The sequence below is a fragment of the Natrix helvetica genome (assembly GCF_964273705.1).
Source record: "Natrix helvetica genome assembly, chromosome: 3".
NCBI classification, from domain to species: Eukaryota; Metazoa; Chordata; class Lepidosauria; order Squamata; family Natricidae; genus Natrix; species Natrix helvetica.
The window spans coordinates 159,972,993-159,986,852 of record NC_138549.1 but is presented as its reverse complement, the minus strand read 5'-3'; the positions used below and the strand labels follow the sequence as shown (position 1 = coordinate 159,986,852).

General features: G+C 41.8%; 1 protein-coding gene across 1 annotated transcript; it reads right to left on the bottom strand.

The window, feature by feature from the left end:
* Positions 1-305: 305 nt before the first annotated feature.
* Positions 306-12,277, bottom strand: FAM210B (family with sequence similarity 210 member B). Its single transcript, XM_081947886.1, has 3 exons — positions 11,717-12,277; positions 3,417-3,589; positions 306-1,005 (listed from the first exon to the last, which is right to left on the bottom strand). Exons 1-3 carry the CDS (start codon positions 12,173-12,175, stop codon positions 789-791), a joined length of 849 nt encoding a protein of 282 aa, XP_081804012.1. The 5' UTR covers positions 12,176-12,277; the 3' UTR covers positions 306-788.
* Between the last annotated feature and the right edge of the window lie 1,583 nt (positions 12,278-13,860).

Below are 13,860 nucleotides of genomic sequence, written 5' to 3'. Positions count from 1 at the left end.
TTGTGGACTCAGTTATGGTGTAAAAATCAAGGCCTACCTGTAGTTCATGTGAATTAAAAACTAGTTGCTACAATGCTATCCTTGGGAATTCAAGAAATATAACTCCTTAGAATCGAGTACCACACTTACTCATGGAAGTACTTGTTTCTAATCTCGTTTAAAATTGCTTTAACTTTTACAAAATCCCTGCGTGAAAGGAAACAAGATTTAGTAATCTGCATCCTAAATTCAATACACTTATTTAGAAGATGAGTTTGCAGAGAATGTGGAAGGCTTAGAATCAGAACTGAAAAGACCATTCAATCTATATAACTTACAGTTTTATTCAGTTCAGAAATCAAAATATGCTTGAAAGCATCCCAGAAAAAGGAAATCCCAAATTTGGTTTCATTGTCAAATTGTTCGTAGGAAGTGTTTCTAGTCCTCAACTTGAACTTGCTTTCTGGTCATTTATGCCTGTTCTTCAACATCCTCCACCATGGGACAATCCTGAATAGGCCCATTGTTTAAAAAGTCTTCCTACTCCATACAGATAACATGTTCTAGTGGTGTAATCTGACATCTTTATTAGTGTACCCAATCCATAATTCTTCAGGGCCTCAGTAAGCATGTAGCTGAGCAACATAGACAGCAGTCTTTTCGAAGTAGTTACTAATTTCAGACAAAGCACATTCCCATCCTTTCAAAGCGATTGGGGGGATTGCAAACAGACAAGCCAGACTGCATGAGCTATCGAAAGTTTCTAGGAAGAAATGATGGAGCGTCCTTTTTAATTCCAGGGAAAAATTTCAAGGGTTTGGAGCCGGAGGCTTGAAAAATCCTATCTTCCGAAAATAGCGAACAAGAAAGGGCACCGAAACGACAGTGATGCTGATCCGGACAGGAGCAAACAGTTTATGAATAGCGTAGGCCAATACAAAAGTGCTTGTTCCAGCAGCTAGCTTGGATCGCACAAGGGCTTCATCAAATCCCAGCTTGAAGAGAATAGTGGTCATGTCCACTCCGCTAAAAGGGAGAAGAGAGAAACAGGCGATACATTAATAGCGTGAAAGTGAATGATTTTGATAGTTTTTTCTTTTACAAAAGAACTTTGTACAGGTACTCAACTGTTTGTTTAGTGATTGTCCAAAGTTTACAATGAAACTTGAAAAAAACTGATACGTTGTACTTGCACTTATGACTGCAACCCATGGTCCTATAATTAAAATTTGGATACTTGGCAACAAGGCATGTACCATGTTTCCCTGAAAATAAGACACGGTCTTATTTTCTTTTGACCACCGAAATAAGCTCTTGGCCTTGTTTTCGGGGAGGTCTTATTTTGGAGGTTCAGGAGGCAGTGAGCGTGATCACCTCATGGCTGCTGCTGTGTTGCAATATTTTCCGGGAGGGCTTATTTTTTTGGGGGGAAGGATTATTTTAGTGCACATGCTGAAAAGCCTCATTGGGCTTATTGTCCAGGGAGGTTTTATTTTCAGGCAAACGGGATTTATAAAGGTTGCAGCATTCTGGGATCATGTGATCCCTATTTACAACCTTCCTGGCTGGCTTCGACCAGCAAAGTCAATGGATTCACTTAATGACTCTGATTTACTTAACAACTGGAGTAATTCATCTACCAACCATGGCAAAAAAAGATCATAAAATCAGGCATGACTCGCTGTACAACCACTTCGCTTAGCAACAAAAATTCCAGTCTCAATTGTGGTTGTAAAGGAAATTTTGGCTGTGTTGATGTTCATCCAATCGGAAACAAGCACTGTGTAGGTATGGGAGAAAACTATAGAAGTATCCAATGTATCCCTCCGGCCTGGATTCCATGGTTCACATGACTACAGGCAAACTAGAGTGAGCCTCACCTCTATTTTCATATACCTACTTGGAGAAATAGGGGAGATAAGTCTGTTCTGTGATTGAACTGTGGGACTTGGGTGTCTTGGTTTGTCAAATAACCTGAATGAGAAGGAAACTGGTGCGGTGAAGTAGTGTGCCACGTTTCAAAGAGCTGAACTCAGCCACTCAATCTAGCTAGAAGTCTTTTTCAGTCTCAGCAACTGAGGCATTCTGGGAATTGTAGTCCACACATCTTATCTTAGGGGTTGCCACAAAGAAAAGGGAGTCAAACTATTCTCCAAAGCACCTGAGGGTAGAACAAGAAGCAATGGGTGGAAACTAATCAAGGAGAGAAGCAACCTAGAACTGAGGAGAAACTTCCTGACAGAACAATTAATCAGTGGAAAAACTTGCCTCCAGAAGTTCTGAATGCTCCAACACTGGAAGTTTTTAAGAAGATGTTGGATAACCATTTGTCTGAAATGGTGTAGAGTTTCCTGCCTAAGCAGGGGTTTGGACTAGAAGACCTTCAAGGTCCCTTCCAACTCTGCTATTCTATTCTATTCTATTCTATTCTAAAGTTTCTGAGATTGGAAAATACTCCTCTAGAGCCTTCTGTGAGTCGCCTACTAGACCAAGGCCAGGGCTGCAGAAATAAGTATTATGTTTGTAGTTGTTATTATCATTACTAATCTGAATTTATTAGCTACCCAACCCCAACGGTCCTTGCCAAAGGCAGAAGTTAAATGATTTTGGTCTGAGCTACTACTATAAAGGGATTCCTGGGTGGACAAAACTGGCTTTGGTTAAAAGTCCTCCCAATTAGGTGGTTCTGGCTTGTGCTACAGGCCATACAAAGGCTGTCCAATCTGGTAGCAGTCGTGGATGGAAGAGAAAACAAGATTCTCAATAGCTGGAAGTAATTTGGAGCTGCTCAAATTCTAGCAGCCTAAAGTTCAATGTTTAAGATTATTGGAAGCAAGCTCACTGAATCTTTTGGCATGGGCCAACGTTAAGAGATGGCATGGAGAAAAATCAAAGTGTATGTGGCACCTTCGTTCAGATAGTCCTTAACTTACAAAAGTTCATTTAGTGACTGTTCAAAGTTACAACAGCACTAGAAAAAAAAAGTTGACATGACCATTTTTCACAGTTACAACTTTTGTCGCATCCCCATGGTCATGTGATGAACATTCAGATCTTTGGTTCATATTTGTGATAGTTGCTGTGTCCTGGGGTCATGTGATCACTTTTTGCCACCACCTGACAAGCAAACTCAATCGGATAATCCAATTCGCAAAACAACTGAGTTACTAACTTAACAACTGCAGTGATTCGCTTAACAACTGTGGCAAGAAATGTCATAAGATGGGGCAAAACTCACGTAACAAATTTTGGGCTCAATTGTGGTCATAAGTTGAGGATGATCTGTATACTGAAGATAAAATTCAGCTTAACAGTTTTTAAATGAAAACAAGATCTCTCATTTTCTCTTTGTAAATGCGGGAAGATCGGAAAGGGAGAACACGTCAACCTGATTAGGAGTATAGTGATCTACTAACAGCAACAATAATAATGCTTACCTTGACACAATGAGATAAAACATTCCCAGAGATACCAAAGAAATCCCAATATGAAACGTTACTCCAACAGCTCCGTATTCCTTAAAAATTTTCTTCAACTGATGTGATTTATTTGGTTTCTTCCCATTTTCCTGGCTGGGATCTGTGGGATTTTCTGGAGATGTACCTGTAGTCTGAATATTGGAGGTAAGTAAGTGAGAGAGATTGCTATTACCATACAAATAAGCCATTTTGTTTCTAGAGTAAAACTTATTTTGGAGCATGTTTATTTCATCATTTGGATCCTGTAATTTATGGTGCCCTTTATTCAAACATCATATTACAAACCGCTGGTATGTAACAGTTGGCCCCTTTACCCAGTCTATAGCATTCCTGTTTGTCATATACTGGCTGTTAAAACTGAGTTGACTTAAATGGTCATTATTAGCCCCTATCAGCAAATATCAATCAGCATTACAAATGGTCCTCATTTATAGTGACCACCTTGTTTAGCAACTCTTTTGAGTTACAATGGTTATGAAAAACTAACTTGACAGCCAGTACTTCCTCGTACAACATTTGCAGGTCTATGAAGCAAAAGGAAAACTGAAGGAAGATCACAAGCACAGTTGTGGATCACTTAGCAATTATTTTGGTGACTGACCAAGTTGCCAGTCCCCATTATGGTCACTAAATGAGAATCTAACTGTATTTGGAATCTGCCTGAAAGCAGGAGTAGCCATGGTTGCAGGGTGGAGATATATTTCCACTATTTCTTCCCCTTGGATAAGGATTCTCTTTTTTCTCTTTGGGGTTTTCCTTCCTTTTTGTGTAAAATCTATTTGAGAGCTAACACTTCAACATGATAGGAAAATTACACCAATTGGGTGGCAATGACCTTCAGAAAGATTGCTGTGAAAGGATACAAGTAGAGATTTAAGGTCATAGAAAGCAATATTTTGCCTACTCCAACTGAGGTCTTTAAGGAGTTGCTGGTGTTCACTTCCCAAACTCATTGATTGCCAGTTTAACTCATTTTTGTGTTGACTTTGAAGTTAATTGGCTTTATTCTATTTTTATAATTTGGTAACTCATCTGCCAAAGCTTGGCTTCTATAGGAAGTCCTTGACTTATGATCACAATGAAGCCCAAAATGTATGTTGCTAAGTGAAACATTTGTGAAGTTTGCCTCATTTTACACAAAGGTACACCCTATGTACCTTTGTAAATGTATTCCCTCTTCATGGACATATAAAGCACTAGGTCTAGGTCAGGGTTGTCATAAACGCGATTTCATTGAGGGCCCCATTAGGGTTGTGTTTGACTTTGGAGGACCAGGTGTTTGGGGAGGGGGGCATGGCCATGGTAGGCATGGCTTGGATGGGCGTGGGCATGACACGGGACCGCTCCTCCGCACATGGTTTTAGACACTTATAAAAATAGAGAGGCATACATTTCTGTGCTTTTTGTTTTTTTAAAGCATATTTGATCTACTTGATCACCCTATGAAAAAGAGATCAGATCAAGAAACTGACTCCATAGGAAGACTAGAACTATAAATTATTGACATAGGCTATATTAGCAGAATCCTGCAAGCACGAAAGGTAAAATATTTTAACGTTCTCCCTTTAATAACCTTCTGAGTCAAGGATAGCCTCCTGCAGCACTCTGGTAGCCCAAACGGGGCATGGGTGGGCCATGCGGGGTCCCACCACACCCCGTTTTGGCTGCCAGAGTGCTGCAGGAAGCTGTCCAGGCCCAGAACAGGGCGCAAGCCCCATTTTCAGTAGCAGGCACTGCGGGCTGATCCCTTGCTATTTCCAGGCCGGCCCCATGGGCCAAATCTAAGCACCCCATGGGCTGGATCCAACCCATGGGCCTTGAGTTTGATATCCCTGATCTAGATCAAAACAATGTTTTTTTCCCAAAGATTCTGCAAATCCTGGGAGAAGAAAGAGACTTCTGTACCGCTGCAGGCGATGTGCACAGTAATGCTTGTCACCGCTTAGAGGATGCTGATATAAAATAGCTCCTCTGGGAACAAAGCTTTGGCTTTCCTGCTCCTGCTGTGTAATGCAACATGTGCGCTCATAACAAAACATGGTAGATTGCGGAAAGGAAATTGGTTGGCGATGGCTTGCAGACAACACTCTTTGCTAGGCTGCTGAAGAAATAAAACGTTGCATGGGTTTCACAACAGCTCGCTCGGGTCAGAGAGACAGCACCGATCGCATTCATCCTAGCTTTTTAATGAAAAGTTTGCAAATCACCCAAGCTGCTCTTTTTAACGTTAACACCGAGGCAAGCGCTCTGGGAGCTTAGAAATTTGAATACATTTCTCCAAAGGTCATGCCGACATTGTGCAATCAATTAAATTATCTCAAAAGTAAAGTCTGTGTGCGTTATGTTAAGAAACCGGAGAGGCATTGAAGAGCAAAGAGGAATCTGGGAAAAACAGGAAATCTAGCAGAACCTGACACATGTTGTCCCCCAATAGTTCTTCCATAGGTTTCAATTTCTTTTTTAAAAGCTTAGGAGAAAGATTTGAGCCATTATCATGGATAGTAAGGAAAGATGCTTTAAAGAAATATTGTAAATGTGTTACATAGCAGGTTTATTTTTATTTTAGAAAATTTATATTGCCGCCTACTCGGCCATGGCGACTCAAGATGGCTTACGCAATATACATAGATTGAAAACTATTGTTTTGCATTACTTATTTTAATACTGTATTTTTAATTACGTCTTAACTCCTGTTATTCATATGCTATAAAACTTGATGTTCAGGGGTTGCATGGACCTTTTAAAATTATAATAATTTATTTTACAAAAATGGTTGCATAGTCATATACACCTCAGCCTTTCTTATCTTCCATCACAACTGAAGCTTCACAAATTCCACAGCTATAGCAGCCAAGCATCACGCTGGCTGGAAACGTGAAAGTGAGAGTCTCACACATATGGAGGGCAGTGAATTGGAAAAAGCTGTTAGACCTGCTTGATTGGCACAACTTACGATCCATAAAATAAGTCAGCTAAGCAGAAGAAGCGATAGGCATAATTCTCTTTTAATGATGCGTAAAGACAGGTCCCCCTCTGTGCTACCTAAGTGGCTGCAGACACGGATAACCTGAGATCCTCTGCTTTGGTATACAGAAAGCAATTGAACGTGGACTTTTCCTTGACAAGAAAATTCACTGTTGTGCTGCAGGAAATAGTAACATAAACAATTACACTAGTACATTTTTAATTAAGATCAGCACAGATCTCTAATTCATTTTCCACTTCACAATAGATTTTAAGTATAATCTTAGAGCATTTTATTTTGTTTGTTAGATTTTTATCCTGCCTTTATTACTTTATTTGTAACACAAGGCGGTGAACGTACCTAATACTCCTTCCTCCTCTTATTTTCCCACCATAACCAGCCTGTGAGGTGGGTTGAACTGAGAGATAGTAACTGGCCCAAAGTCACCCAGCTGGCTTTTATGCCTAAGGCAGGACTAGAACTTGCAGTCTCCCAGTTTCTAGACTAGCACCTTAACCACTATACCAAAATAGCTCTTATTCTGCTATTACCCCATGTTCATGCACGGTGTCATAGGCCTCCGAACATCACTTTCTATTCTTTTATTCAGTTCATAGGCTGCCAGATTCCCAATGACTCTGGGCACCTTACAATTACAAATAAATAATAACCTCCCCCCTCCCAAACAAGGAAAACCTATTCAACAGGGGTTCAAACATCACTCTACCCCCACACCGGGAAAATAGATACCGGTAGCTTCTGAAAGTTTTCAGAATGGAAGCCATCAAGAACCAGAAATTAATCCACACACAGGAGAGAGAAGCAAGTTTGTGAGAAGAGCATATTTAAAATGTTCAGAAGCTATGACTTGCACACCCATAGAATGGCTTGCTGTGGCAGAGTTGCAAATTCATTTTAAAAAAAGCTGTAGATTTTGATATAGAACAATATTATCCTCTAAATCATATGTCAATTGACTACATGCCGCAAAGCATTTCTGGTCTCCTAAATTCTCTCCCGTGTAATGTAATCTAATTTGTAAAATAGGACAACTGATGAGAACTAAACTGCACTTTTATCACTCTACTGAAGATGTTAAGTGAAGTCACCAGAGACTTATTGATTTGCTGACTAGACTTAAGGCAATGGAGAGCATTGGGCTTGATCTCTAAAAAGCAAGAATTTTCTCAAAAAAGGCCCTACAATGCTCTACATTCAGCAGAATTGAAAACGGTGAGACAGAAAGAGCAAGGAAGACTTGACTGCTAATGTCTTAGCAGGATATGATTTTTCTCCAATCATTCTCCCTTCAATAAGCTGAAATTAAAATGTTATTAAAGGATATAATTAATTTAGCTTTATTGTTTATTGCTGTCAAGTTGATGTTGACTCATGGTAACCCTGTGGATAATTGGTCTGAACTCTGCTCCATCTTCGGGTGGCTAAAGTGGCACCCGTAGCTACTTCTTCCATTGCATTGACGCTTTTCCTCTTTAATCCTTTCTTCAATAGATTTGCTTTTCTTTTTTCTTTTGCATGACATAACCCCAATACAAAAGTTGAGATTTTAAAATTCTAAGGAAAGCTCGGGCTTGATTTTCTTCCAAAATTGATTGATTTGTTCATCAGGCAAACTAGGGTACCCACAATAGCTTTTGTCAGTATCACAATTCAAAGGTATCCATTATCTTCCTGTCATATTTCTTTATTGTCAAACTTTCACGTCCATTGAGTGATTATTTGCCATCCAGTTGCTGTAAACTCTTAGCAGCTACATAGATTGTCTCCATGTTCCAGAATGGTGAGAACAGGGACAGAGCAATGGTAGAGTTAGTCCCCTTGAATTTTCTCAAGGTCTTAGATGACTTCAATTTTGTGCATTATTATCAGACAGTGGAAAGACAATTGTCCAGCTGGAGATATGCTTGCTACTTTGGGGTGTATGTTTTTCAAAAGTACATATTCCTCATTGTAACAGCTTTGTAGAAACTTTTTTTTTACTGTTTGCTTCCAGATTAGATCCTGAGGATTCTTCAGACAAGACCATCCTTTAGGTATTTGAAGGTCCTTGTTCTTAAACCAGTCACTTCCCTAACACAAGTCCAGAAGAGGAAAGGTCAGAGGAAGGCAAAGACCCTGTGACATTGCTAGCCACAAAGCAGCTCTGTGCTTTGGGGAGGAGTTTCTAATTCAGTGGCAGAGAATATCTAGATTTTCTATAGCAGTGATGGCGAATCTATATATGACATTTTGGATAACAAGCCAGTGCTTATCAATGCCCAACAATTCCAGAAAATCTGCCTTTTACATCCGTCCCAAAGGTGCTTTTTCAAGAGACTCTGGTTTTTTTTCCAAGATGTTTCGCTTCTCATCCATGAAGCTTCTCCAGCTCTGGAGAATCTGGCTGGATAGTGGGGAATGAAAAAGCACCTTTGGGAGAACCATGATCTGGATGGCTGAGAATCTCCATAGACATTGTTCTTGCACAATTTTCAGAGTCTCTGGAGGCCGCGTGAAAATGGACATGCTCTCCTGTGGCTTCTGGAAGTTGCACAAGAATGGGGCATGCTTTCATATGGTTTTTGGAGGCTACAGAGGCCATGGAAGAGCATTCTCCCAATACCTTGTGCGACCCAGAGCAGCCTCAAGTAGGCTGCAGGGGCCCGTCAACAGAGAGAACATTATTTGAAGGTAAGCAGCGTGTGGCAGATCTTGGGGAGTGCCGAACTGCAGGGGCAATCACCCCATTCCCCAAGACTAGCATGCCTTGGGGAATGCTGTGAGGCGGCCATTTTTGAAGAGCAGTGATGGTGTTAGAGCCGAGGTCGAGTTTTGGGCCTCTACTACAGTCCCAGCCTCCAGTGCCTCCGTCTGTTCAGGGTGGCTTAGATGGGGTGTGCGAGTAGATGATTGTTTCTCTTTTGTTTAGGTTGTGTATGTGTCATTCTAGCAGAGTCAAGTTAAGGCACTTTCTGAATTTTTGATAACGTCAGGCCAAAAGGTTTGCCACCACTGTTATAGAGCCAAAACTTAAGGTAGCTTGCACAGCAATTCTTCCTCCAATTTAACCAGTGACTGGCCTCCTTGAATTTCAATGGCTGAGAATTGTTTTGAACTGAGTCTCTCCCATCCTAGGCCTGAGCTACTACAGCATACTGTACTGCCTCTCTGTTGGGAAACACAAGATCTCGGGTTCAAGAGATGGTTTCTAGAGCTGAAAGGATAAGAAAATGGTGCTGAGGATAACCTTGTCCCAAAAAGGGGAAAGGCTCAGCGAAGCAAGTTCCTTTCTATAAGTTCACACTTACAGCCAACATTACAAGAGAAACCAAACAGCTTTAAAAAAAAAAAAACCTCCCTCATTTAAAATAGATCTCTGACCAACTTTAGTAAACTAATCCCTGGACATCTCCAGAAGGTAAATACCAGCCCTGTTTCTTCCACTGCTCCTTATGCACAAAGGAATTTCAATTAATTAAATTGAATCTGACCTTTTCATAACAAATAGTGCTCAGAAAGGCTGGCATTAAGATATACTAAAAATAATGAATTATAATCAAAGTCCAGGAGTTAATCTGGTCTTCTAATATTGCTCTATTGAATTTTTATGTTGTCAAATCCATTTAGATTTTAGCATTAGCTGAAAAAGCCTATCTGAATAAAAACATTTTCCTCCAAGCTTTGGTGCTGCTTTCTTATTATTTTTGTGATGCTAGATTGCTTTATTGCCTATTGTAAGTCACCTTGGATATCATTTCAACAGAAAAGCAGGTGCTTTTAAAAAAAATCAAACTGGTTGCATCCCACAGTATTCTTAACCCGTGGGATGCAACCTGGTTTCTGAATTACTCCATCATCTGTGTTTACACAATCCAATCATAAATTCAGTGGGTTGATTGGTATGTACAGCATGTTTCCAAAAATGCAAATCAAAATTACCATCCAACTAGCTTATCATGTTACTTCAAATTACTCTTCAAAGTCTTCATCCAATTGCTTAAACATGTTGCGATTGCTTAAACATGTTGCGATTGCTTAAACATGTTGCGTGTAAAGTAAGACAGAAGGAATTTGTCGTTCTTTCTGGAACATTAGATATTGTAAGATGACTGAAAAATAAGCAAACAAACACAGAAGTCTCATAGTGCAGCAGTTTTGACCACCTTGCCCCACACTGGTAATTGTGGCCTATAAACCGAAATACAAAAAAATAATGATGGAATTGCAATTCTACCTCTTTCTAGCAGGCACCAGATAATAGAAAACTGGTGTAAACTGTGAGTTCAAGGCAGATAAGTGACAACTGCCCCCCCCCCCAGTCTCACCCTTTTATCTGTAGCATGCACACAAGACAAACCTCTTCCAAATGATAACTGAGCAGACCAGGGAGATACTCCAGTTCAAACCTGCTAAAATATTATTAAAGAGAAGGGGGGGGGGGTTTAAGTGCTAAAGCACCTTTTACGTGTGTCCAAATGGTGTGCCTAAGGGCATCAGCCCTACTGTCCCCATTTATTTCTCTCCTGTGTACCCATTCATGTTTATTCTTATTCCTGTTATCTTGTACATGAGTGACAAACTAACTAACTAACTAAAAATAAATAAATACATAAACATTTTTAAAAAGTTGTTTAGAAACCTGCTCTCCACTTATTTTCTGAAGGTGCTCAGAAAAAATCTTCCTGTTTCACCTTCCGGGCAATTTTCAATGGAGGGAAATAAATTATGTGTCCTTGTTTCTTTAATAGTCCATTATTATTATTATTATTATTATTATTATTATTATTATTATTATTATTATTATTATTATTATTTATTATTATTATTATTATTATTATTATTATTATTATTATTATTATTATTATTATTATTATTATTATTATTATTATTATTATTATTATTATTATTATTATTATTATTTGTTATTATTATTATTTGTTATTGTTATTATTATTATTATTATTATTATTATTATTATTATTATTATTATTATTATTATTATTATTATTATTATTATTATTATTATTTATTGTGACTGAACTCACAAGGGACGCAAAGCAATTGTCGACACTTCCGCATTAAGCCAGCCCAAGTTCCCGAGGGATAGACAACCCCGATTCCCGAACTACACAGGCCACGTAGGCACCACTCTGGTCGTGGCCGCTGCACTCGTACAGGGCGAAGGCAGCCTCGTGGATCATCCTGATCTCCAGCCCTAAAGCCCCACCAGGACCCCTTTATACCAATGCAAGCGCGCATTCCCACGCACACGCGCGGCCCGTCATTCACCCACTTGGGGAGGTGCGGGGTTGCCGCGGGATCCCCCGCCGCGGGTCTCCTCTCCGCCGGCAGGGAAGTCGCCCTTCGCTGCATGCCAGGTTCTCTCCGGGTGCAGCCGGTTGGGATCCCCCGCCGGCGTTTCCAAGTGGCGGCGCAGCGCCTCGGTTCCACCGGCCGCCGCCGGGAGCGCAAAGCCAGCGGGTTGCACCACCAGCAGCAGCCCCGATTCCCGCAAGAGGCGACGCAGGAGCCCGAGACCGCTTTGCTGGTGCCCTCGGCCGGGAACCGGACTCTCGACCGCCCAGCTGAGCTGTGCCTGGCCCGGCAGGAACCCCGGCGCAGCGCCGCCGGTCCCAAGTAGGCTGCCGGCCGTGCCAGCTGCTTGGTCCAAAGCAAGGCGCCCGCCGATGGCCTGGAAAGCTCCCCTGGACAAAAACGGAGCCAGGGCACAAGGCTGGCCTAGCCACCGCATGGCAGCCGGAGGTGGTGACCCGGCGCAGAACCTCCCAGCCCGGCGCTTCTGGAGCGAGGAAGGCGGCACCTCGGCCCCGAGAGAGAAGAGGGAACAAACAGCCACCCACCGCCCTCTCTCCTTAAAGGGCCAGCGGCTTCCCGGCCGAGTTTCGCCTCCCAAAGCAATCCACCACGGCTTTCTGGCTGGTTCTTCTTGCACTTTTCTCCGCACTTTTCTTCCCCACACCTGATGGGGTTCCTTACCCGAAAGGGGTCAGCTCGGTTTTGCCTGGACGAACTGGGTGAACGCAGCTAAATGGTTGAGGCTTCTGCGTTTTGCTATCCCAGCCCATCCACTTTCCGTATTGATCACCAACTCTATTAAGCAAATCTCGGCTAATCATAAGAAGTGGACAAACGTGTTCCTTTTATTCCCACCGAAAAGGCCCTCCGGTGTCCCAGTTCAAAAGAGAGCCTTGTGCATTGGGGGACCCTGAGAAATTCCAGGGTCAACACAACCCTGGAGCAATTGACACGTTTTCTGCTAATTACACCTCACTATCTATTCATCTGTTTTATGAACACCCAAAACCATAAATATTCCCAAGATGTTAATCATAATTGACAAGGAATAGTGTTTCATTTCTTACAAGGCATCTGACATCTGATAATGTTTATAGCAACTGACCAGTTGGAAAGAGTTGACAGATTTCTTTTTATTTCAAGGCCCTTCCTACCTACCAACCAACCTACCTTCCTTTGTTGTTATTAGTTGCAAAGTTGTGTCCGACCCATCTCAACCCCATGGACAATGTTTCTCCAGACCTTCCTGTCCTCTACCATCCCCTGGAATCCATTTAAGCTCATGCTGACTGCTTCGGTGACTCCATCCAGCCACCTCATTCTCTATCATCCCCTTCTTCTTTTGCCCTCAATCTTTCTCAGCATTAGACTCTTCTTCAGTGAGTCCTTCCTTCTCATTAGGTGGCCAAAGTATTTGAGTTTCATCTTCAGGATCTGGCTTTCTAAAGAGCACTCAGGGTTGATCTCCTCTAGGACTGACTGGTTTGATCGCCTTGCAGTTCTACCTACCTGGTGTGAATCCGTACGCTGGCCAGGGTTCGGGTTTCCAGTGCTCCAACATGCGTGAAGGCCAGCTGGCCGGCGCGCATGCACTCGATGTAAACCAGAAGAGCAGCAGGCGACGGTGCACGTGCCCACAGAGAAGGCTCTGCGTGCCACTTCTGGCACATGTGCCATGGGTTTGTCATCACGGCTATATTGGCTTTCGATATACTATATAGTTAGATAATACACATACACAGAATTATACACATAGATAAATGTATATCCATGTGTAGCTGTGTCTGTGTTTGTATGCATATAAAGAGAAAGAAAGAGTCAGTCAGGGCAGGGGTGGTAGACAGTTACCTTCCCTACTGGTTCGCAAATGTGAGTGCATGCACCGCCTCTGAGCACGTGCACAGCCTTCAGCACATGCGCTTTTGGCAAAGAAAAGGGGATAAATGGGATGCCATAGGACTGGGTGTGGATGGGTAGGGCCACTGGCGATTTCTGCTACCGGTTCGGCCTAACTGGACCAAACGGGTAGAATTCCACCTCTGACTCAGAGACACTGCAACCAGCATAAAAACTTGTTGGTTGCCAAGTGCCTGCATTTTTATCATGTGACTCCAGGGACAC